The 26,312-nt window shown below is 44.4% G+C and overlaps 1 protein-coding gene across 1 annotated transcript in view; it reads left to right on the top strand.

The window, feature by feature from the left end:
* LOC120998648 (protein unc-93 homolog A-like) overlaps window positions 1-26,312 on the top strand; it is a 360,896-nt gene that overhangs the window by 323,152 nt on the left and 11,432 nt on the right. Inside the window, exon 7 of the mRNA XM_040429403.1 lies at window positions 3,700-3,831. Within this exon, the coding sequence (XP_040285337.1) occupies window positions 3,700-3,831 (132 nt within the window). The remainder of the gene's footprint in view (window positions 1-3,699; window positions 3,832-26,312) is intronic.

Genomic DNA, 26,312 nt, shown 5'->3' with positions numbered 1-26,312 from the left:
GAACACAGAGTAATCTGCGTAAAATGCGTATAATGCGCTGGTCGCGGGAAAGGCAGCCTAACATGAAGTCAACCATGTGTGCCAGAGTACCAACAGTCAAGACTTTGCTGTCGTCATCAGGAGGATCACTCTCAATCTCCTCATCCTCTTCTGCCCAACCATGCTGAACAGATGCAATTAAACTTCCTTGGATACTACCCTCTGTAGCGGAGGCAACCGTCCCCTGCTCCTCCTCCTCTTCATCGTCCAATTCACGCTGACAAGACGGACAGAAGGTGGTCTGGCTATCACCCTGTGTAATGTCTTCTTCCACCTCTTCCACATGCAAATCGTCCTCCTTAATTGTGAGCAGCGAGAAGTGGGATGGTTATGCTGATAATAGCGTTATCGCCGCTTACCATCTGTGTTGATTCCTCAAAGTTTCTTAAAACCTTATAGAGGTCAGACATCCATGCACACTCCTCACTTCTGATTAGCGGAAGCTGACTGGAAAGGCGACGACCATGTTACAGCTGGCATTCCACTACTGCCCTCTGCTGCTCACAAAGCCTGGCCAACATGTGGAACGGCAGTTACAGCACGTGATCACGTCGCACAACAGCCGGTGAGCTGGCAAGTTTAAGCGTTGCTGCAGCGTTCGATGACTTGCAGAAATGTGCATACAGGCGGTGCACCTTCACAAGTAGCTCAGGCAAATTGGGGTAGGTTTTGAGAAACCACTAAGTTTAAGACATGGGCTAGGCATGGGATGTGTGTGAGCTTGCCGAGCTCCAAAGCTGCCACCAAGTTATAGCCATTATCAGACACAACCATGCCTGGTTATAGGTTGAGTGGCGAGAGCTACAGCTCACTCTGGTCTCTTATCCCCTGCAACAGCTCTGCAGCGGTGTGCTTTTTGTCCTCTAAGCATATCAGCTTCAGCACGGCCTGTTGACGCTTCCCCACTGCAGTGCTACATTGCTTCCAGCTACCGGCTGATGGCTCAGTGGTGCTGCACGCGAATAATTCGGAGGTGGAAGTGGAGGAGGAGGCAGAGGAGGAGAAGTAAAGGGTTGGAGCCACTAACGTAGGTGCTGGTGGAAACCCTGATGGAATTAGGGCCCGCAATCCTCCCAGTCTCCACAATGTTCACCCAGTGTGCTGTCAGGGAAATGTATCATCCCTGGGCAAATGCACTTGTCCATGTGTCCGCGTGGTTAAGTGGACCTTCCCAGTAACTGCGTTGGTCAGGGCACATGTGACGTTTCGGAACACATCTTGGTGTAAGGCGGGCACGGCACACCTCGTAAAATAGTGGCGGCTGGAGACAGAGTACCGTGGAAGGCCTCAGTGTCCACAAGCCAAAATGGCAACATTTCAGGGCAAGTAATTTTGAAAGGTGCGCATTTAGTGCTATGGCCTGTAGGTGGATGGCTGGGTATTTGTGCTTACGTTCAAAAGCCTGGGGTAATGACATTTGGACGCTGCTCTGGGACAGGGAAGTGGATGTGGTTGCTGATGGTGCTTGCGAAGATCCAGATGCAGGGCAGGAGGCATCCTCGTCTGCGCCTTCGACAGGTGATTGGCCAGCATGTACCATTGGGGAAGAGGAGGCAGTGTTGTGAATTCTCAGACACAGATTGTGGACCCAGACGTTAGTCCCACTTATTACGGTGCTTGGATGCCATGTGGTGGATCATGCTGGTGGTGGTGAGGTTGCTAGTATTCACGTCCCGGCTAATTTCGGTGTGGCACAGGTTGGAAACTACTATTCTTTTGTCGTCCGCACTTTCCTCAAAAAAGCATACTGCGGAACACCTACCCCTTGGCAAGGGAGATTTACTCAAGGGGGTGCTCCGTGTAACAGTTGCGGGCCTGGTTGGTGTGGCCCGCCTTCTCCCTTTTACCACCCCACTGTCTCTTCCAGCCTGTTGCAGTGCTGCAGATCCTTCACCCTCTGTACTGCTGTCCTCGCTCGGCTTTCCACCTTCCCAGGTTGGGTCAGTGACCTCATCATCCACCACCTCCTCTTCCACTTCCTTATTCGGATCATCCTCTTGATTTGTTGACCTAACCACAACCTCAGTGATTGACAACTGTGTCTCATCCTCTTCATCAACTTCTTGAGACAGTAATTGCGGTTGACTTATTGGCAACTGTGTCTCATCATCATCCACCTCATTAAACACCAATTGCCGTTCCCCACCATCATGTTCTTGTGACTGTGGATGCTCAAGAGGTTGGGAATCAGGGCACAAGATCTCATGTTCCTCTTCAAGAGTGCTTGGCGAGAGGGCCAAATCAAGTAATGGCGATGAAAAGAGAGCTTCGGAATTTCCGAGTGTATGATCACTTGTTTGTCCAGACTCTCCATGGTGGGAGGAAGGAGGATCAGGAATAGGATTCTGTTGACCAGACTCTTGGCTACGGAGACTGGACTTGGTGGAAGACAGGGTGGTGCTTAACCGACTGGAAGCATTATCTGCTGCAATCCAACCGACCACCTGGTCGCACTGGTCTGACTTCAAGAGTTTTGTTCTGTGACGCCCTGAAAACTGGAACATGAAGATAGGTATCGTGGATTATTGTTTTTCTTGTGCTCTGGCAGCAGGCACAGTTTCAATGCGCCCAGGGCCACGGCCTCTTCGTGAATCATCAGCATAACGGACACTTCCCTGTCCCTTACTGCTCGCCTTCCGCATATTAAATGTTATATGCACGCTTGACACACAAGATGTGGCACGGATGTCACAGTTCACAGAAAGCACAGTATATGGAAAAAGTACTTAAAAGTATGGCAAAAGGAAAATAGATTTCACTTATATTTTTCCTATCTCTGTCCCTGACACACAGAAGGTATTGGACAGATGTCACAAGTCACTGCTGACACCCTCTATAGAAAAATTATTCAAAATGATGGAAAAAATATATAAATTTTCAGTTATATTTCTCCAATCTCTGGCCCTGACACACAGAAGGTATAATACAGATGTCACTAGTCACTGCAGACACCCTCTATAGAATAAGTATTGAAAATGCTGGGGAAAAAAATGGTACTCTAGCTATAAAATACTGCCACCCTGCCACCGCACACAATAGTCCTTAAAAGGACTTTTGGTCTTTGAAAAGTTTTTTCTACTGAATTGATTGCGATCAGACTCCCTACACTCTCTGTCCCTTCCGAAGCGCAGCTCTCCCTGACTACAAATGAGCCGAACCCGCGTCATCATGCTATATAACACCAGATGAAGTGTTCCTGACAGCAAATCACTGTAATGCCAGTAGCCAACATGGCTACTGGTATTACAGTGAGGGCAGTACTTACCTGCACATTTATTGGCTGCATAGCAGCCGTGAAATGTGCGGGAAGGAGACTCGAGCATGGCGCTCTTGCACATGTGGTACTCAGCCGAGTACCGCCATGTGCCGAGCATATCGATGCTCGAGCCGAACAGCAGTTTGGCCGAGTATGCTCACTCAACACTAGTAGACAGCCCCGGGCCTATCATGCACTTTATCCGCCCCTGCGCCTAAGCCACAGTAGCCTCACGTAAGGCCAGTGTTCATGTTGTCACAAGTGTTCATAATGCCTAGATGCATTACTTATCACTATGGTAATGTATTTGATAACAAAGTAACTATGGAATGCTTGCCACCTAATCAGAGTTTTATATTGGCCTAGTTGAAATCTTGGTTTGAACATTCTTTGTCTTATTCCAGCTGCAGCCATCAGTGTGTCTTGTATAATCGGCTTGCGACTATGGAGTCCAAATCCAAACCAGTTAGCAGTATTTTTCATTTTTCCTGCTTTGTGGAGTATATCTGATGCCATCTGTCAGACACTTCTAAATGGTAAGTAAATATTGTTTTAATAAATTAAGCATGCATTAATATATTTTATTTAAATGTTTACATGTATATTATCTTCAGACCCCAAAACACAGTGCAGTGCAGCCAGGGTTTCCTGGGCAGAGAACATTTTTATTTATTTAATATTTTTTTGTTAAGATTCTGAAGCAGCCAATAACCCACTGTTTTAGTGTTTTGGTTGATTCACAGTATTGTCTAATTTACGTCTTTTAATTAAGTTTTCTTTACATAATTTTGGAGGTAGTACAGCTGTTCGAGAGGTTTGCTTTACAGAAGGAACCTGGACATAAAAAACTAAATGAGAAAATTGATGATTAACTTCTATGGGCAAGTGTTGTGGGCATGTTCTGGTACATTCTGTAGTCACTGTGCAGGGATAGTTCCTATGTTATTTATGTCCAGCTTTGCAGTAAGTTTGATATTGATGATAATGCAGTGAATGCAGACCCTGCCCCCAATGTACACAACACAAGCTGTAAAGTGAGAGGATGTGTTGGCCTATTGTGAATACTCAGATTTCATTTTGAAAATAATATTCGAGAATCATTTTATATACAATAAGTGACAATGTAAAAAAAAATGATAGACCACCATTTTTATTTAAAGGGCTTCTGTCACCCCACTAAACAGTTTTTTTTTTTTTTTGGTTACTTATAATCCCTATACTGCGATTTATGCATACATACTGTAATTAATCATTTTGGTTCAGCAGATTCTGTTAAAAACGTACTTTTAAAATATGCAAATTACCTTGCTACCAGCAAGTAGGGCGGCTACTTGCTGGTAGCAGCCGCATCCTCCTATCCTAAAGACGCCCCCTCCACATGTTGATTGACAGGGCCAGTGAACGGGATCTTTCTCTGCTGGTCCTGTTTGCATTCAAAATCTGGCGCCTGCGCCGTACCTGTCTTCAGTCGGCGCAGGCGCACTGAGAGGAGGACGCTCGCTCGGCCGCTCCTTCCTCAATGCGCCTGCACCGAGTGTAGATGTGACGTCATCGGCGCAGGCGCATTGAGGATGGAGCGGCCGAGCGAGCGTCCGCCTCTCAGTGCGCCTGCGCCGACTGAAAACCGTTACGGCGCAGGCGCGAGATCTTGATAGCAGACAGGACCAGCCAGAGGACGATCCCGTCCGCTGGCCCTGTCAATCAACATGCGGAGGGGGCGTCTTTAGGATAGGAGGATGCGGCTGCTACCAGCAAGTAGCCGCCCTACTTGCTGGTAGCAAGGTAATTTGCATATTTTAAAAGTACGTTTTTTAACAGAATCTGCTTAACCAAAATGATTAATTACAGTATGTATGCATAAATCGCAGTATAGGGATTATAAGTAACCAAAAAAAAAAAAAATGTTTAGTGGGGTGACAGAAGCCCTTTAACCATTAACATATACAAACTTGATTCAATGTCTTATTTCCTGACAATAGTTTCCCTCTAATTATCATATAAATTATGCTAACTTCAGTATGCTTTGTTTAAATTATTCTCTATTTACAATATATCTGCTTGTTGTCAGTGAATGGAAATATTGTTCTTTACTAGTGTTGGGTGCGAGTGTCATTGCTGTGCTCTGTACTTTACTGTTTAATTACATTAGATAGTTAGTTAGCTTATATGTGTAAGGCAATTTGTTTGCCATATTTGTGGGAGGTGAGGCGGGGCCAACTGCATACTTATACCGGCTAGCACTACAGCCAGAGGATGGCTCAACTGCGTTTTCGTCACTTGCGGGTCGTTTAGGTCATCATCGGATGGAGTGTGCGGCTTGTGGCGGTTTCGTACGGTGAAGCATTTCCAGCAAGGTGCTGCTACTCAAGGTAGGATGGAGGCTGTTCTGGAGCTCGCATACTATGGCCTGGGGCATGTGCTGGTCGGGTTTACGAGCGGGGTTAAGGGTTATCGGTGGCATGCAGTTATAACTTACCGGTCTCATGCAGCAGTGGAGTTACGGGGCAGCCGGTTACGTTTTTCTTACTCAGTGCACGCCGGCAGCTGATATGAGGTATGGGCGCCATCTGCTGGGCATTTGTGGTATTTCAATTCTCAGCTCAGCCAGCATCTCCAGTTACTGCCTATCACATTGTAATACAGATATATTGTGTACTAGCAGAAGGACCCGGCTTCGCACGGGTATATTTCATCTACGGATGTAGCAGGGTTAACACACATGCTTTATGAGACATGTTATCTAAACTAAATGCAACTAGATGCGTTAAGCAATTTCTTTTCAATGGCTTTTGTTTCAAGATAACGCGATGAGTTATGAAATTTGAGTTAAGAGTGTGTGTGTTACCCCTGCTACATCTGTATTTCCTTTTATGTTTCCGTGTGTCGTAAAAAGATATCGACCTTTTCCCCATAACAGTGACCTCTATAGTACCCGCCCCTTTAGCAAAGACCTCCACAGTGCCCGCCCCTTTAACATTGACCTCCAAAGTGGCCGCTCCTTTAACATCGACCTCCACAGTGCCCGCCCCTTTAACAATGACCTTCACAGTGCCTGCCCCTTTAACAGTGCCTGCCCCTTTAACAGTGACCTCCACAGATCCCGACCCTTTAACAGTGATCGCCCCTTTAGCATTGACCACACCTTTAACAGTGGCCTTCATAGTGGCCGCCCCTTTAACAGTGACTTGCACAATGCCCGTCTCTTTAACAGTGACTTCCACAGTGCCCACCCCTTTAACAGTGACCGCCCCTTTAACAGTGACTTTCACAGTGATCGCCTCTTTAACAGTGACTTTTACAGTGGCCGCCCCTTTAACAGGGACTTTCACAGTGACCGCCCCTTTAACAGTGACTTTCACATTGAATGCCCCTTTAACAGTGACTTTCACAGTGACCGCCCCTTTAACAGTGACTTTCACAGTGACAGCCCCTTTAACAGTGAACACCCCGTATCGACCGGCTCTAGAAACAAATCACATGACCTAACCCCTCAGATGAACACCGTAAAAAATTAAAAATAAAAACTGTGCTAAATAAACAATTTTTTGGTCACCATACAACAAAAAAAGTACAACAGCAAGCGATCAAAAAGGCGTTTGCCCAACAAAATAGTACCAATCTAACCGTCACCTCATCCCGCAAAAAATGTGCTCCTACCTGAAACAATCAGCCAAAAAAATATATATATATGGCTCAGAATATGGAGACACTAAAACATCATTTTTTTTGTTTTAAAAAAGCTGTTATTGTGTAAAACAAAGTACACATATTTGGTATCGCCGGGTTCGTATCGCCTGGCTCTATAAAAATATCACATAACCTAACCCCTCAGATGAACACCGTAAAAAATGTAAAATAAAAACTGTGCTAAATAAACCATTTTTTGTCACCTTACATCACAAAAAGTGTAATAGCAAGCGATCAAAAAGTCACACACACCCCTAAATAGTGCCAATAAAACAGTCATCTCATCCCGCAAAAATCATACCCTACCCAAGGTAATCGCCCAAAAATTTAAAAAATTATGGCTCTCAGACTATGGAAACACTAAAACATGATTTTGTTTGCTTCAAAAATGAAATCATTGTGTAAAACTTAAATACAATTAAAAAAGTATACATATTAGGTATCGCCGCATCCGTGACAACCTGGTCTATAAAAATACCACATGATCTAACCTGTCAGATGAATGTTGTAACAAAAAATAAAAACGGTGCCAAAACAGCTATTTCTTGTTACCTTGCCTCACAAAAAGTGTAATATAGAGCAACCAAAAATCATATGTACCCTAAACTAGTACCAACAATACTGCCACCCTATCCCGTAGTTTCTAAAATGGGGCCACTTTTTTGGAGTTTCTACTCTAGGGGTGCATCAGGGGGGCTTCAAATGGGACAAGGTGTAAAAAAAAAACAGTCCAGGAAAATCTGCCTTCCAAAAACCGTATGGCATTCCTTTCCTTCTGCGCCCTGCCGTGTGCCCGTAAAGCTGTTAATGACCACATATGGGGTGTTTCTGTAAACTACAGAATCAGGGCCATAAACATTGAGTTTTGTTTGGCTGTTAACCCTTGCTTTGAAACTGGAAAAAAATATTAAAATGGAAAATTTGCCAAAAAAGTGACATTTTGCAATTGTATCTCTGTTTTCCATTAATTCTTGTGGAACACCTAAAGGTTTAACGATGTTTGTAAAATCAGTTTTAAATACCTTGAGGGGTGTAGTTTAGATGGGGTCAATTTTATGGAGTTTCTACTCTAGGGTTGCATCAGGGGGGCTTCAAATGGGACATGGTGTAAAAAAAAACAGTCCACAAAATCTGCCTTCCAAGAACCGTATGGCATTCCTTTCCTTCTGCGCCCTGCCGTGTGCACGTACAGTAGTTTACGACCACATATGGGGTGTTTATGTAAAATGCAGAATCAGGGCCATAAATATTGAGTTTTGTTTGGCTGTTAACCCTTGCTTTGTAACTGGAAAAAAATTATTAAAATGGAAAATCTGCCAAAAAAGTGAAATTTTGAAATTGTATCTCTATTTTCCATTAATTCTTGTGAAACACCTAAAGGGTTAACAAAGATTGCAAAATCAGTTTTGCTTCTAAACTTCTAAGCCTTGTAACATCCCCAAAAAATAAAATATCATTCCCAAAATGATCCATGAAGTAGACATATGGGGAATGTAAAGTAATAACTATTTTTTGAGGTATTACTATGTATTATAGAAGTAGAGAAATTGAAACTTGGAAATTTGCAATTTTCTACAAATTTTTGGTAAATTTGGTATTTTTTATAAATAAAAATGAATTTGTTTTACTTCATTTTACCAGTGTCATGAAGTACAATATGTGACGAAAAAACGATCTCAGAATGGCCTGGATAAGTCAAAGCATTTTAACCACCTCAGCCCCCAGTGCTTAAACACCCTGAAAGACCAGGCCACTTTTTACACTTCTGACCTACACTACTTTGACCGTTTATTGCTCGGTCATGCAACTTACCACCCAAATGAATTTTACCTCCTTTTCTTCTCACTAATAGAGCTTTCATTTGGTGGTATTTCATTGCTGCTGACATTTTTACTTTTTTTGTTATTAATCGAAATTTAACGATTTTTTTGCAAAAAAATGACATTTTTCACTTTCAGTTGTAAAATTTTGCAAAAAAAACGAGATCCATATATAAATTTTGCTCTAAATTTATTGTTCTACATGTCTTTGATAAAAAAAAAATGTTTGGGTAAAAAAAAAAATGGTTTGGGTAAAAGTTATAGCGTTTACAAACTATGGTACAAAAATGTGAATTTCCGCTTTTTGAAGCAGCTCTGACTTTCTGAGCACCTGTCATGTTTCCTGAGGTTCTACAATGGCCAGACAGTACAAACACCCAACAAATGACCCCATTTCGGAAAGTACACACCCTAAGGTATTCGCTGATGGGCATAGTGAGTTCATAGAACTTTTTATTTTTTGTCACAAGTTAGCGGAAAATGATGATTTTTTATTTTATTTTTTTCTTACAAAGTCTCATATTCCACTAACTTGTGACAAAAAATAAAAACTTCTATGAACTCACTATGTCCATCACGAAATACCTTGGGGTCTCTTCTTTCCAAAATGGGGTCACTTGTGGGGTAGTTAGACTGCCCTGGCATTCTAGGGGCCCAAATGTGTGGTAAGGAGTTTGAAATCAAATTCTGTAAAAAATGACCTGTGAAATCCGAAAGGTGCTCTTTGGAATATGGGCCGCTTTGCCCACCTAGGCTGCAAAAAAGTGTCACACATCTGGTATCTCTGTATTCAGGAGAAGTTGAGGAATGTGTTTTGGGGTGTCTTTTTACATATACCCATGCTGGGTGAGATAAATATCTTGGTCAAATGCCAACTTTGTATAAAAAAATGGGAAAAGTTGTCTTTTGCCAAGATATTTCTCTCACCCAGCATGGGTATATGTAAAATGACACCCCAAAACACATTCCCCAACTTCTCCTGAGTACGGAGATACCAGATGTGTGACACTTTTTTGCAGCCTAGGTGGGCAAAGGGGCCCATATTCCAAAGAGCACCTTTCGGATTTCACTGGTCATTTTTTACAGAATTTGATTTCAAACTCCTTACCACACATTTGGGCCCCTAGAATGCCAGGGCAGTATAACTACCCCACAAGTGACCCCATTTTGGAAAGAAGAGACCCCAAGGTATTCGCTGATGGGCATAGTGAGTTCATGGAAGTTTTTATTTTTTGTCACAAGTTAGTGGAATATGAGACTTTGTATGAAAAAAATAAAAAAATCATCATTTTCCACTAACTTGTGACAAAAAATAAAAAATTCTAGGAACTCGCCATGCCCCTCACGGAATACCTTGGGGTGTCTTCTTTCCAAAATGGGGTCACTTGTGGGGTAGTTATACTGCCCTGGCATTTTCCAGGGGCCCTAATGTGTGGTAAGTAGGTAAATGACCTATGAAATCCGAAAGGTGCTCTTTGGAATATGGGCCCCTTTGCCCACCTAAGCTGCAAAAAAGTGTCACACATTCGGTATCGCCGTATTCAGGAGAAGTTGGGGAATGTGTTTTCCCAAATTCCTTTTAGGAGGGTATTTTTAGACATTTGGATACCAGACTTCCTCTCACGCTTTGGGGCCCCTAGAATGCCAGGGCAGTATAAATACCCCACATGTGACCCCATTTTGGAAAGACGACACCCCAAGGTATTCAATGAGGGGCATGGCGAGTTCATAGAATTTTTTTTTTTTTGGCACAAGTTAGCGGAAATTGATATTTTTTATTTTTTTCTCACAAAGTCTCCCTTTCCGCTAACTTGGGACAAAAATTTCAATCTTTCATGGACTCAATATGCCCCTCACGGAATACCTGGGGGTGTCTTCTTTCCGAAATGGGGTCACATGTGGGGTATTTATACTGCCCTGGCATTCTAGGGGCCCTAAAGCGTGAGAAGAAGTCTGGAATATAAATGTCTAAAAAAATTTACGCATTTGGATTCCGTGAGGGGTATGGTGAGTTCATGTGAGATTTTATTTTTTGACACAAGCTAGTGGAATATGAGACTTTGTAAGAAAAAAAAAATATAATTCCGCTAACTTGGGCCAAAAAAATGTCTGAATGGAGCCTTACAGAGGGGTGATCAATGACAGGGGGGTGATCAATGACAGGGGGGTGATCAATGACAGGGGTGGTGATCAATGACAGGGGGGTGATCAGAGAGTCTATATGGGGTGATCACCCCCCTGTCATTGATCACCATGATATATTCAGATGTCCGTATGTGTTTTGCGGATCCGATCCATGTATCCGTGGATCCGTAAAAATCATACGGACATCTGAATGCAGCATGACAGGGGGGGGTGATCAATGACGGGGGGTGATCAATGACAGGGGGGTGATCAGGGAGTCTATATGGGGTGATAACCACAGTCATTGATCACGCCCCTGTAAGGCTTCATTCAGACGTCCGTATGCGTTTTGCGGATCCGATCCATCTATCAGTGGATCCGTAAAAATCATGCGGACATCTGAATGGAGCTTTACAGGGGGTTGATCAATGACAGGGGTGTAATCAATGACAGGGGGGTGATCAGGGAGTCTATATGGAGTGATAACCACAGTCATTGATCACGCCCCTGTAAGGCTTCATTCAGACGTCCGTATGCGTTTTGCGGATCCGATCCATCTATCAGTGGATCCGTAAAAATCATGCGGACATCTGAATGAAGCTTTACAGGGGGTTGATCAATGACAGGGGGGTAATCAATGACAGGGGGGTGATCAGGGAGTCTATATGGGGTGATCAGGGGTGATCAAGGGTGAATAAGGGGTTAATAAGTGACAGGGGGGGGTGTAGTGTAGTGGTGCTTGGTGCAACATATTTACTGAGCTACCTGTGTCCTCTGGTGGTCGATCCAAACAAAGGGGACCACCAGAGGACCAGGTAGCAGGTATATTAGACGCTGTTATCAAAACAGCGTCTAATATACCTGTTAGGGGTTAAAAAAAACACATCTCCAGCCTGCCAGCGAACGATCGCCGCTGGCAGGCTGGAGATCAACTCTCTTACCTTCCGTTCCTGTGAACGCGCGCGCCTGTGTGCGCGCGTTCACAGGAAATCTCGCGTCTCGCGAGAGGACGCGCCGGCGCATCCACCCAGAAGAGCAGGGCCGCCGCAAAGACGCAATCCTGCATACGGCGGTCCTGAGGAGGTTAAAGTCACTTAAAGTGACACTGGTCAGATTTTCAAAAAATGGCCAAGTCCAGAAGGTGAAATAGGGCCGAGTCCTTAAGGGGTTAACAGTGACTTTCACATTGACCGCCCCTTTAAAATTGACTTTCACAGTGACCACCCCTTAAACAGTGACTTTCACAGTGACCGCCCTATTAACAGTGACTTTCACAGTGACCGCCCCTTTAACAGTGACTTTCACAGTGACCGCCAATTTAACAGTGACTTTCACAGTGGCCACCCCTTTACCAGTGACTTTCACAGTGGCCACCCCTTTACCAGTGACTTTCACAGTGACCGCCCCTTTACCAGTGACTTTCACAGTGACCACCCCTTCAACAGTGATTTTCACAGTGACCGCCCCTTTAACAGTGATTTTCACAGTGACCGCCTCTTTAACATTGACTTTCACAGTGACCGCCCTATTAAGTGACTTTCACAGTGACCGCCCCTTTAACAGTGACCGCCCTTTTAACAGTGATCTTCACAGTGACCGCCCCTTTAACAGTAACCGCCCCTTTAACAGTGACTTTCACAGTGACCGCCTAGTTGTAAGCTACACTAGTTGTGCGTTGCAGTTTCTATCTAACACGTGTAGTCGGAAGGTAGGTATGGTCATGCCATGCAGTCTGTTGCAGGGTGTTGACAGTCCACTTAGGGGCTTTTGCTTGCTATACTTCATGTTTGCGGGTCCTGCTGGTCAGGGGTGAAGGGCTGGGGGGTTTCTTCATGGGTGTGCCATTTCCACCTCATCCATAGGCACTAGGATTCCTGATGCCACTGCTAGGAAGTTCCACATATTAGAAATCTGGGTTGTTGGGCCTACACTCTTGGCCCACTGTCATGGCGTTACTATTAGTGTATGGTACTAGCTCAGGTTGATGATAAACTTCCTGTCTAGTTACGGTGATATCAAATAATTTTTAATTTTAAATTTTTGTAGGTTCTATATCGTATTATCGGTATTGCAGACATTTACGATCAGATTGTCACAACCAGATAGCTGAGAAGCTCTGACAGAAACCGTTCAGAACCTCCTCCTTGAGTTTTCTTGTTTTGGTTTCAGTTCCTCATCTCGTTAGCCTATCTCAGCTGTCATGCAGTTGGACTGATATCTTCCCTTTAAATTCCTCCCCATAATGCAGTAGTGTGCGGCTTATACAACTTCCTGGAGTGTGTGTGCATGCTGTTCCTAGTTCCCAGTCGGCTGCAAGGTGCTGTATATGTATTTGTGATTTTCTGTCTGCTGGATCCAGGTGACCCTGACTCCCTCCGTGTCTGTGTAGGGAGCCGGTGGTCGTGTCCCCTCACTATTGTAGGGTCTTCAGGTGTTAGATAGTCGAGGTACGTGGATATGCGACCATTCACCTTTGGGGTGTTCGCATAGGCTGAGCAGTCAGGGAGAGTCTGCCAGGTCCATGCAGGGCTCTCCCTTTTGTTCCTTACTTGTGGATCCAGTGAGTCATTGATTATATTGCATTGTCTTGTTTCCTGTACACCATCCGTGACATTATAAGCCGCCAAAACCGTCTCAAGCATGGATCCGGTTTCACTTTTGGCTGAACGCTTCCAGGGTCTTTCATTGGAGGTAGCTGATCTCCGTAAGATTTTTTCTCAGTTTCAAGTGACCGGTTCAGCTTGCGTTCATGGAGTTTGTTCTGAGCCTAAGATCTCGCTCCCGGATACGTTCTCCGGGGGTAGTGAGTATTTTGTGCGTTTTAGAGAGGCTTGCAAACTCCATTTTCACCTTCTTCCCCATTCCTCTGGTGATGAGGAACGGAGGGTGGGGATCATTATATCGCTGCTCAGGGGTAACGCTCAGTCCTGGGCCTTTTTGCTGCCGGAGGGGGCACGGCCCCTCCGTTCAGTGGATGAATTCTTTTTAGCCCTGGGTCAGATATATGATGATCCGGATCGTATTGCTCTGGCTGAGTCTAGACTACGTCTGTTATGCCAGGGTAAACAATCCGCAGAGATATACTGCTCTGAATTTCGGAGATGGGCAGCTGATACTGGTTGGAATGATGCTGCACTCCGAAGTCAATTTTGCCATGGTCTTTCAGAGGGATTGAAAGATGCATTTTCCTTTCATGAGAGGCCTCTCTCCTTGGACTCTGCTATGTCTCAGGCCGTTCGTATTGACAGGCGTCTTAGAGAGAGAGGAGAGATCTCTCCTTCCTGTCATACTCAGTCCCGGGACAGTACAGCGGTCTCATTCGGTGCGCAGGGGTCTCAGTCGCTGTCAGCCCTTTCTGAGCAGGAGCCCATGCAGCTGGGGTTGATTCCCTCTGACAATAGAAGATTCAGCTCGCATGGGAGGGTTTGTTTTTGTTGTGGAGGTATAAATCATTTGGCAAATGTTTGTCCCTCTAGGAGATACAGGCAGTTTTCTGGGAGTAATAAAGAAACAAAAAGGAAAAAATCTTTTAAAAATGTTCCGTCTGTTACTATTGGCAGGGTTGAGGCGGAAATTGAAGTTTTTCCGTTTGCTTGTAGTTCCCGTTTTGTCCTGCCTGCTAGGGTGGCGCTAGAGAGCAAGAGCATTTTTTGTGAGATTTTTGTGGATAGTGGAGCAGCTGTCAATCTCATTGATAATCAATTTGCAATAACTCATGGTTTCCAGGTATGCACTTTGGGAAAGGATATTCCTGTTTTTGCTATTGATTCCGCTCCACTTTCTCAGAAATCATTAAAGGGCATAGTTCACAATATCCGTTTAATTGTGAGTGATGCTCATATTGAGGATGTGTCATGTTTCGTCCTTAGCGGTTTGCCTACTCCTCTAGTGTTGGGGCTACCCTGGCTCACTAAACATAACCCCACCATTGATTGGCAAGCGAGGCAAATAAATGGTTGGAGTGACTTTTGCAGAGAGAATTGCCTCACGACATCTGTTTCAGAGGTTTCTACTAAGACTGTACCACCTTTCCTCTCTGAATTTTCGGATGTCTTCTCTGAGAGTGGAGTTCAGGATTTGCCCCCGCACAAGGAGTACGATTGCCCTATTAATCTCATCCCAGGTGCCAAGCTGCCTAAATCTCGTTTATACAATCTTTCCCAACCTGAGAGGGTCGCTATGCGTGCTTATATCTCTGAGAGTCTGAGAAAAGGACACATACGACCCTCGAAGTCACCTGTTGCCGCTGGTTTTTTCTTTGTTAAGAAAAAAGATGGTTCTTTAAGACCTTGTCTGGATTTCAGGGAGCTGAACAGTATCACTATTCGTGACCCCTATCCGCTTCTTCTGATCCCGGACCTGTTTAACCAGGTTGTTGGGGCTAAAGTCTTTTCCAAATTAGATCTAAGAGGGGCATACAACCTGGTCAGGGTCAGAGAAGGAGACGAATGGAAGACGGCCTTTAATACCCCTGAGGGCCATTTTGAGAATTTGGTTATGCCTTTTGGTTTGATGAATGCCCCAGCCGTTTTTCAGCATTTCGTGAACAGCATTTTTTATAATTTAATGGGAAAATTTGTATTAGTGTATTTGGATGACATTTAGATTTTTTCTCCTGATTTCAAAACTCATAAGGAACACCTACGTCAGGTCTTGCTCATCCTGCGGGAGAATAAATGATATGCAAAACTGGAAAAATGTGTGTTTACGGTTCCAGAAATTAAATTTCTGGGGTTTCTTCTCTCCGCTTCTGGTTTTCGCATGGACCCCGAGAAGGTCCGCGCTGTGCTTGAGTGGGAGCTTCCTGAGAATCAGAAGGCGCTGATGCGTTTTTTGGGCTTTGCCAATTATTACAGGAAGTTTATTTTGAATTATTCCTCTGTTGTTAAACCACTCACTGATATGACCAGAAAGGGGGTAGATTTTTCTTCCTGGTCGGTAGAGGCGCGTAAGGCCTTTTCTAATATCAAGGAGAGTTTTGCTTCCGCTCCCATCCTGGTACAACCTGATATTTCTTTACCCTTCATAGTTGAGGTTGATGCTTCTGAGGTAGGGGTGGGTGCGGTCTTGTCTCAGGGTTCCTCTCCTGCCAAATGGCAACCGTGTGCCTTTTTCTCGAAGAAACTCTCCTCCGCAGAGAGAAATTATGATGTGGGAGATAGGGAATTGTTGGCCATCAAGTTGGCTTTTGAGGAATGGCGCCATTGGCTAGAAAGAGCCAGACACCCTATTACCGTGTTTACTGACCATAAAAATCTGGCCTACTTGGAGTCAGCCAAGCGTCTGAACCCGAGACAGGCCAGATGGTCTTTGTTCTTTTCAAGGTTTAATTTTGTTGTCACGTTCCGCCCTGGGGTTAAGAATGTGAAGGCAGATGCCCTGTCACGTTGTTTTCCGGGAGGTGGGAATTTTGAAGACCCGGGTCCCATTTTGGCTGAAGGTGTGGTGGTCTCTGCTCTTTTTCCTGAATTGGAGGCTGAGGTGAAAGCAGCCCAGTCAGAGGCTCCTGATCTTTGTCCTCCTGGGAGGTTGTTTGTGCCTCTCGCTTTGAGACACAAGATTTTTAAGGAACACCACGATACGGTCCTTGCTGGGCACCCGGGGGCAAGAGCCACACTGGATCTCATCGCTCGGAGATTCTGGTGGCCTGCGCTTCGTAAGTCGGTTGAGGGTTTTGTGGCAGCCTGCGAGACATGCGCTCGTGCCAAAGTCCCTCATTCACGGCCATCAGGTCCTTTCCTTCCCTTACCCATTCCTTCCCGTCCTTGGACACATCTGTCCATGGACTTCATAACGGACCTGCCTCGTTCCTCGGGGAAGACTGTGATTCTGGTGGTGGTGGACCGTTTTAGCAAAATTGTGCATTTCATCCCTTTTCCTGGTTTGCCCAATGCTAAGACACTGGCGCAGGCATTTATTGACCACATTGTCAAATTGCATGGTATTCCTTCAGACATAGTCTCTGATAGGGGCACGCAGTTTGTTTCCAGATTCTGGAAGGCTTTCTGTTCTCGCTTGGGGGTTCGGTTGTCATTCTCTTCTGCTTTCCACCCGCAGTCGAATGGCCAGACGGAGCGCGTCAATCAGAATCTGGAGACATATCTGCGCTGTTTTGTGGCGGAGAATCAGGAGGATTGGTGTTCTTTTTTGTCCCTTGCTGAGTTTGCTTTAAATAACCGTCGTCAGGAGTCCTCTGATAAGTCACCATTTTTTGGTGCATATGGGTTTCATCCGCAGTTTGGGACTTTCTCGGGAGTGAGGTCTTCTGGTTTACCTGATGAGGACAGATTCTCCTCGTCTTTGTCATCTATTTGGCAAAAGATTCAGGATAATCTAAAGAGCATGAGTGAGAGATATAAGCGTGTGGCAGATAAGAGACGTGTGCCTGGTCCGGACCTGAATGTTGGTGATCTGTTGTGGTTGTCTACCAAGAATATCAAATTGAAGGTTCCCTCCTGGAAGTTGGGTCCTAGGTTTATTGGGCCTTACAAGATCCTGTCTGTCATCAATCCTGTTGCCTACCGTCTTGATCTTCCTCAGATGGAAGATCCATAATGTTTTTCATAAGTCCTTATTGAAACCTTATGTTCAACCCATTGTACCCTCGCCTTTGCCTCCTCCTCCTCCGATTATGGTTGATGGGAATCTTGAATTTCAGGTCTCTAGGATTGTGGATTCTCGTCTTGTCCGCGTTTCTCTCCAGTACCTCGTTCATTGGGAAGGTTATGGTCCTGAGGAGAGGATGTGGGTCCCAGTGACGGACATTAAGGCCACTCGTCTCATCAGGGCTTTCCATAGGTCCCATCCTGAGAAGGTGGGCTCTGAGTGTCCGGAGTCCACTCATAGAGGGAGGGGTACTGTCACAACCAGAGAGCTGAGAAGCTCTGACAGAAACCGTTCAGAACCTCCTCCTTGAGTTTTCTTGTTTTGGTTTCAGTTCCTCATCTCGTTAGCCTATCTCAGGTGTCATGCAGTTGGACTGATTGCTTCCCTTTAAATTCCTCCCCATAATGCAGTAGTGTGCGGCTTATACAACTTCCTGGAGTGTGTGTGCATGCTGTTCCTAGTTCCCAGTCGTCTGCAAGGTGCTGTATATGTATTTGTGATTTTCTGTCTGCTGGATCCAGGTGACCCTGACTCCCTCCGTGTCTGTGTAGGGAGCCGGTGGTCGTGTCCCCTCACTATTGTAGGGTCTTCAGGTGTTAGATAGTCGAGGTACGTGGATATGCGACCATTCACCTTTGGGGTGTTCGCATAGGCTGAGCAGTCAGGGAGAGTCTGCCAGGTCCATGCAGGGCTCTCCCTTTTGTTCCTTAGTTGTGGATCCAGTGAGTCATTGATTATATTGCATTGTCTTGTTTCCTGTACACCATCCATGACACAGATCCTGTCACGTTTACAGGCACGTTTCTACGGTCACTGCAGACACCGGTGTATCGTCCTGGCACATACAGGAGTACGCAAATACTCAGGGAGCAGGTTTGAGGCCTGTCACGTCTACAGGCGGAGTATTGCCATGTCTGTCACGACTACGGACTCGATGTGAAGTCTTGTCATGACTACGGGCAGCATTGCGATGTCTGTCAAGACTACAGACTCGATGTGAAGTCATGTCATGACTACAGGCGCAGCATTGATATGTCTGTCACGTTTTTAGACTCGATTTCAAGTTCTATCACGACTACAGGCTCAGCATGGTAAGGTCTAGCACGACTGTAGACTACGTCCAGGGTCATTAGTCCTGTCACGACAACAGGATCGGTGTGTATAGTGGTTCACGACTGTAGGTTCATATGAATCCAGTCACGGCTGTAGGTGGCGGTTGTCCATACATCATTCATACTAAGGTTTAGGTATATTGTTGTTCGGTGTTTGCACTGTGGTCGTCATTTAGGGTGCCGGTCTGGTCACTTGATTTATTTATCTCTTTTAGTAGGGAGATGTCTCAAGAGTTTCTCGCTGAGGGCTCTTCCTCCTCTCATGACAGTGGTGATTAGCAAACAGTACGAGGTGCAGTACCATCGTTGAGGTCTTGGACCATTCTAATATTGACGGCGGAATTATTAAAAAGAGAAATCCCATTCCCAGCCTCAGCTAGGAAGGCAGAACTTTACTATCTTCTCTCTGCAGATTCGGCTGCACCAAGCCAGGTAGTGGTGTCCATGAATACCATCCAGACTTCACTTACTCAGCTACACGCTGTCATTAATACCATGGCTTCTTCAATGTCTGACTCTCAGGCTAGGCTGGAGACAGTCAAAGCTAGAATTTCTGCATCTGGCTTGGTGGTGCAGACACCGACGGTGGCCACTATTTTGCAGTCTAGTGCTCCTGGTGGGTCGAGTCCTACTTCCACTATAGCACCTTCCCATTTTATGCCCGCTAATATACAGTACAGACCAAAAGTTTGGACACACCTTCTCATTCAAAGAGTTTTCTTTATTTTCATGACTATGAAGGCATCAAAACTATGAATTAACACATGTGGAATTATATACATAACAAACAAGTGTGAAACAACTGAAAATATGTCATATTCTAGGTTCTTCAAAGTAGCCACCTTTTGCTTTGATTACTGCTTACTGCTCTTGGCATTCTCTTGATGAGCTTCAAGAGGTAGTCCCCTGAAATGGTCTTCCAACAGTCTTGAAGGAGTTCCCAGAGATGCTTAGCACTTGTTGGCCCTTTTGCCTTCACTCTGCGGTCCAGCTCACCCCAAACCATCTCGATTGGGTTCAGGTCCGGTGACTGTGGAGGCCAGGTCATCTGGCGCAGCACCCCATCACTCTCCTTCATGGTCAAATAGCCCTTACTTTCAACGTTTTCCCAATTTTTCGGCTGACTGACTGACCTTCATTTCTTAAAGTAATGATGGTCACTCGTTTTTCTTTACTTAGCTGCTTTTTTCTTGCCATATTACAAATTCTAACAGTCTATTCAGTAGGACTATCAGCTGTGTATCCACCTGACTTCTCCTCAACGCCACTGATGGTCCCAACCCCATTTATAAGGCAAGAAATCCCACTTATTAAACCTGACAGGGCACACCTGTGAAGTGAAAACCATTTCAGGGGACTACCTCTTGAAGCTCATCAAGAGAATGCCAAGAGTGTGCAAAGCAGTAATCAAAGCAAAAGGTGGCTACTTTGAAGAACCTAGAATATGACATATTTTCAGTTGTTTCACACTCAGTCATTTATTGTCGGCAGTCAAAGATCCTGAGGCAATTTCACAGTTAATTCAGATGGAGTTAGATAGGGGATATTTAATTGGTCATTTGAAGCAGCCCCCATTTGAATGTTGGAGGATTAATCCGGTTGGGGTGGTGTCTGGCAAATTTTTTAATAAAAAAAAGTGTATATATATATTTTTTTATCAGATAATTTTTATTCGTTTTCCAGAGGTAGAAATAAAATACAAATGCAGTTATCATTGCACGTACATATTGCAGTATGAGGTATACATATACTCTGTTATTGATATATATTATCCCAGCAGTAACACATATTATGCATATTGTCTAACAACAGTGCAAAATATCAATGTGATTTCTTATAATTGAAGAATGTTAGCTATCATAACCTATTCACTCTTAAGACCCTCAACCCCTATCAAAACCCAAACCCCCCTCCCCCCCAGGCGATGAGACGGGCACGACATCAACCGTTCAGTTGAAATCCATAGGGATAATCATCAATCTTGAGTACCATACCAAATCCCCAATCAGATCAACCCTTCTATGTATGACTTACATTCATAAGCATGAACACATGTACATATAACGCTATATTGCCTTCATATTAAGGCAACTCCACAGTGAGGGGCCTAATTATATTGCACCATTCCTATAGTACACCCATTTGTCCCAGATTTTGTTAAACTTTCTCAGGCACTGCCTCTTGAGATATATTCCCTTTTCTAGGCGAATGATATCGGTCATTCTGTTTATGAATTCTGGCCTCAATGGGGCCTGGGGTCTAAGCCAGTATTTAGCAATCAATTTTCTAGCCTGGAAAAGCAGACTCTGCACTCCCAGACAATAATGACAGTTTTAAATTTCCAGCATTCCCAGTACACATGCCCTCGGGTTAGCCGAGATCGATATTGTATGCGTCTTTAATAGCTGCCAAAACATAGTTCCAGAATTTCTTATGCTCTGCACATTCCCAGAACATGTGTAGCAAGGAAGCAGGACTCACTCCTCATCGAGAACAGGATGCATCAGATCTAACTGCTATCTTGAATAAAAATGCTGGAGTCCTATACACCCTGTGAACAAGAAACAGTTGAGACATGCGTTGGCCTTCACAAAGCGACAATTGAGATGTCAATGCCAATATCGACTTCCATTATTATTCTGATATTGGTCCAACCTCCCCCTCCCATTTATACTTGACCACTAGAGTGTCCTGCTTCACTGATTTCACAAATAAATTCCTATAAATGGCCAAAATTAATCCACTTGAGGAGTAACTCGTGAGAATTTTGTTGTAACAGTGGAATAGTCGTACATTTAAGTGACATAGATTTTGCCTGGACCTGAAAGGCGTGTCGTAGCTGCAAAAACTGATAAAAGGCTGTATGAGGAAGGGCAAACTCATTTCTAAGTTACTCAAAGGACTTAAACTCACCATCTTTTTGCAGCTGATATAAGAATTTCACGCCCTTATGGTCCCAAGGCGGAAAACCTTCTAGGCAAAATATTTCAGGCAACTGGGGATTCTTCCACACAGGAGTGACCTGGGTGAAACCCTGTACAGAAAGCAATACACAACCCCTCTGCCAGACTTTATGTATCATACTGAGTGTAGGATATCCCATTATCTTATCAGAGAGACCACTATTTTCCAGCAAAGCTACCGGTGAGTCATGACCTATGATATGTGCTATCAGTCGGGCAGACGCAACGTCCCCAGGGATCCTTTCCCACCCCCTCAGCTGCTGCAACTGTAAAGATAGATAATATAACTAGGGATTAGGGATAGAAAGCCCCCCTGCATCTTTTCCTCTCTGCAACGTATCTAGTCGGATCCTAGCTGTTTTTTTGCGCCAAATCAGGTTCCTAAATAGTCTATCTATTCTAATAAAGATCCGGCGAGGTATCCATACAGGGGAATTATGTAGGACATAAATAAGTTTTGGCATAAGAACCATTTTTAGGAGATTACTCATACCAATTTCTGACATTGGGAGTTTGCACCACACCTTAATTTTTTCAGACATAATGCCTAGGAGCGGCTCTATATTATTTTTAAAATAATGCCCCAGGTTCGTTGAGACCACTATTCCCAGATATTTGAATTGTTGAACAATCTGCAACTGAGTGGACCGAAGGAGAAAACGATCGGAGGGCACATCTAGCGGCAACAGGGTGGATTTATCCCAATTAATACGAAGACCAGACCTATCGCCAAAATCCTTTATGATGGACTTAATAGGACCTAGTGACTTCTCTATATTCCCTGCATATATGAGCATGTCATCAGCGTAAAGAGATACCCAAACTTCCCCATCTCCCATAGGAAATCCTACAATTTTGTCTGAGGAACGAAGTAAACATGCCAGCGGCTCAATCGCAATGGAAAATAAGAGAGGGGGTAATGGGCACCCCTGGCGCGTTCCCCTGCCCAGTTTAAAAGCCTCTGATATCCCCCCATTAGCTCTAATCCTAGCTGTGGGGCCCCGGTATAGTAACTGAACCCAAGATATAAAGGTTCCCCCAAAGCCCATGACTCGTAACACTGCCCAAAGATAGTTCCATTCTACACTATCAAAGGCCTTGGCTGCATCTAGGGAAAGTATGGCCCAACCTCCATCCGATTCTGCCCTTCTTTGAATATTAAGAAAGATTCTTCTAAGATTTACCGAAGTGGATTTGTCAGTAGAGATGGCCTTGCGGTTCGCCCGGCGGTCGTTTCGCGGCGAACTTTGCATGTTCGCGATTCGCCGAACATGCGAACATATGGAGAAATTTGCGCCCGCCATATTCTTTTACATTATGAAGAACTTTGACCCATGACACATCCATCAGGTGGTACAGGACAGTCAATTGAGACATTTCAGCACATGGACATACCCCCTACCTTATAAATAAACCTGATCTGGCCGCCATTTTACATTCAGTGTTTTGCCAGTGTAGGGAGAGGTTGCTGTGTGGAGCAGGGGCAGGCTGTTAGGGACACCAAAAGCTAGCTAATAGGGCCACAAAAGTCATTTTAAGGACTAGTATAGGTGTGCTATCTATATGTGTGATACACAGAGGGGTGTGATATACTTATACTTTTATAATGAGTCAAAAAAACATAGATCTATATAGTGATCACCTGGAAGTCAGGGGCCTAGGGGCTTACTAGGGCCATTTTTATATAGGGTAAGGTTCTAGACGGGGTTGCTCTTATCAGGGCGGGTGGTCTGTGGTTAGGCTATCAGGGCCAGAATAGCAGCGCCGCGGCCTTCTCGCTGTTTACCACTGGCCCAGTGATGTCACGACTAGTATCAACTAGCGTGGGCGGGGCTAAGCTCTGTTCACTTGAATGGAGCTTAGCCCCGCCCACGCTAATTGATACTAGTCGTGACGTCACTGGGCCAGCGGTAAACAGTGAGAAGGCTGCGCCCCTGCTGGAGCGCCGCTGCCTTCTCAAATAGCTGTTCGGTGGGGGTCCTGGGTGTCGGACCCCCGCCGATCAGATGCTGATGATTTATCCAGAGGATAGATCATCAGTTAAAACAAAGTCCAGAACCCCTTTAACTTTAATAATGAAATTTATTTTCATTTTGAGGGATATGCGCTTACGCGAAAATTATATTGCCGATATTTCGCATTGAAAAAAATAATAAATGGAGATCGCAAATTCGAATAATACATCTGGTATGTCACTGTCCATGTTGTGGGACTATTTGTGCACTTCTAGTAATTATTTCTTGGGTGCAAATATGAGCTGAAGGTTTTTCAGGTTCGCCTGTCATTAAAATGAATGGGACCCACCGCAAACTTGCGGTTCACGAACATTTGATCGCGTTCGCAAACTTTCCCTCCAGATGTTCGTCCATGACTAATTGTCAGGCATGAATCCCGCTTGGTCCCTATACATAATGGTCGAAATGACCGTTTGTAACCGATTTGCTAGGACTTTCGCTAAAATCTTAACATCAGAAGTCAATAGTGATATTGGCCTATACGAGTCAAGGAGGGTGAGATCCTTTCCAGGCTTTGGCAGTGCAACAATTATAGCCTCCCTCATGGAAGCAGGCATTTCTCCTGTTAATAATGCATCATTGAATACAGACATCAATTGGGGCAATAAAACACCGCTATATTTCTTAAAAAACTCAGCTGGCAAGCCATCTATTCCAGGGGCCTTTTCATTTGGGAAGGACTTAAGTGCTAATTCTAATTCAGGCAGCATTAAGGGTCGGTCTAAATAGGCCACACTCTCCTCAGAGAGCCGCGGAACCCTAATTCCATCAAGATATTCAGTAATTTTAGAGGAATTAACTGTAAGCTTTCTTCTATACAGAGATTAAAAATATGTATGAAATACTTCCAAAATATCAGAGTCTGAAGTAACCACAGAGCCATCAGTTCCTTGGATAGACAATACAGGGAGTGCAGAATTATTAGGCAAATGAGTATTTTGACCACATCATCCTCTTTATGCATGTTGTCTTACTCCAAGCTGTATAGGCTCGAAAGCCTACTACCAATTAAGCATATTAGGTGATGTGCATCTCTGTAATGAGAAGGGGTGTGGTCTAATGACATCAACACCCTATATTAGGTGTGCATAATTATTAGGCAACTTCGTTTCCTTTGGCAAAATGGGTCAAAAGAAGGACTTGACAGGCTCAGAAAAGTCAAAAATAGTGAGATAACTTGCAGAGGGATGCAGCACTCTTAAAATTGCAAAGCTTCTGAAGCGTGATCATCGAACAATCAAGCGTTTCATTCAAAATAGTCAACAGGGTCGCAAGAAGCGTGTGGAAAAACCAAGGCGCAAAATAACTGCCCATGAACTGAGAAAAGTCAAGCGTGCAGCTGCCAAGATGCCACTTGCCACCAGTTTGGCCATATTTCAGAGCTGCAACATTACTGGAGTGCCCAAAAGCACAAGGTGTGCAATACTCAGAGACATGGCCAAGGTAAGAAAGGCTGAAAGACGACCACCACTGAACAAGACACACAAGCTGAAACGTCAAGACTGGGCCAAGAAATATCTCAAGACTGATTTTTCTAAGGTTTTATGGACTGATGAAATGAGAGTGAGTCTTGATGGGCCAGATGGATGGGCCCGTGGCTGGATTGGTAAAGGGCAGAGAGCTCCAGTCCGACTCAGACGCCAGCAAGGTGGAGGTGGAGTACTGGTTTGGGCTGGTATCATCAAAGATGAGCTTGTGGGGCCTTTTTGGGTTGAGGATGGAGTCAAGCTCAACTCCCAGTCCTACTGCCAGTTTCTGGAAGACACCTTCTTCAAGCAGTGGTACAGAAAGAAGTCTGCATCCTTCAAGAAAAACATGATTTTCATGCAGGACAATGCTCCATCACACGCGTCCAAGTACTCCACAGCGTGGCTGGCAAGAAAGGGTATAAAAGAAGAAAATCTAATGACATGGCCTCCTTGTTCACCTGATCTGAACCCCATTGAGAACCTGTGGTCCATCATTAAAATGTGAGATTTACAAGGAGGGAAAACAGTACACCTCTCTGAACAGTGTCTGGGAGGCTGTGGTTGCTGCTGACAGAATCCATGGATGGCAGGCTTTTGAGTGTCCTTGCAAAGAAAGGTGGCTATATTGGTCACTGATTTGTTTTTGTTTTGTTTTTGAATGTCAGAAATGTATATTTGTGAATGTTGAGATGTTATATTGGTTTCACTGGTAAAAATAAATAATTGAAATGGGTATATATTTGTTTTTTGTTAAGTTGCCTAATAATTATGCACAGTAATAGTCACCTGCACACACAGATATCCCCCTAAAATAGCTAAAACTAAAAACAAACTAAAAACTACTTCCAAAAATATTCAGCTTTGATATTAATGAGTTTTTTGGGTTCATTGAGAACATGGTTGTTGTTCAATAATAAAATTAATCCTCAAAAATACAACTTGCCTAATAATTCTGCACTCCCTGTATTTAAATCAGTTGGGGATAAGACCTGACAAATATCTGCAATTGATTATCCAGCACTCATGTGGACTTGACAAAATTTTGGGGGGTATTTGGTTCCCATGGTTATGTTGGACGCCTTGAGTCTAATGTGGGTGGTAGTATGGGGTAGCACGGTCATGTGACTAATATGAGATCACATGTCAGTGATACGTCATGACCTCTGGAGGCATCACATGGGCAGGATTTATGTAGCAATGTGATCTGTTCAAGATCACATG

This window comes from Bufo bufo, chromosome 4 (assembly GCF_905171765.1).
Source record: "Bufo bufo chromosome 4, aBufBuf1.1, whole genome shotgun sequence".
NCBI lineage: Eukaryota > Metazoa > Chordata > Amphibia > Anura > Bufonidae > Bufo > Bufo bufo.
Note: the sequence above shows the minus strand (reverse complement) of the source record. Positions and strands in the feature narration are given on the sequence as shown.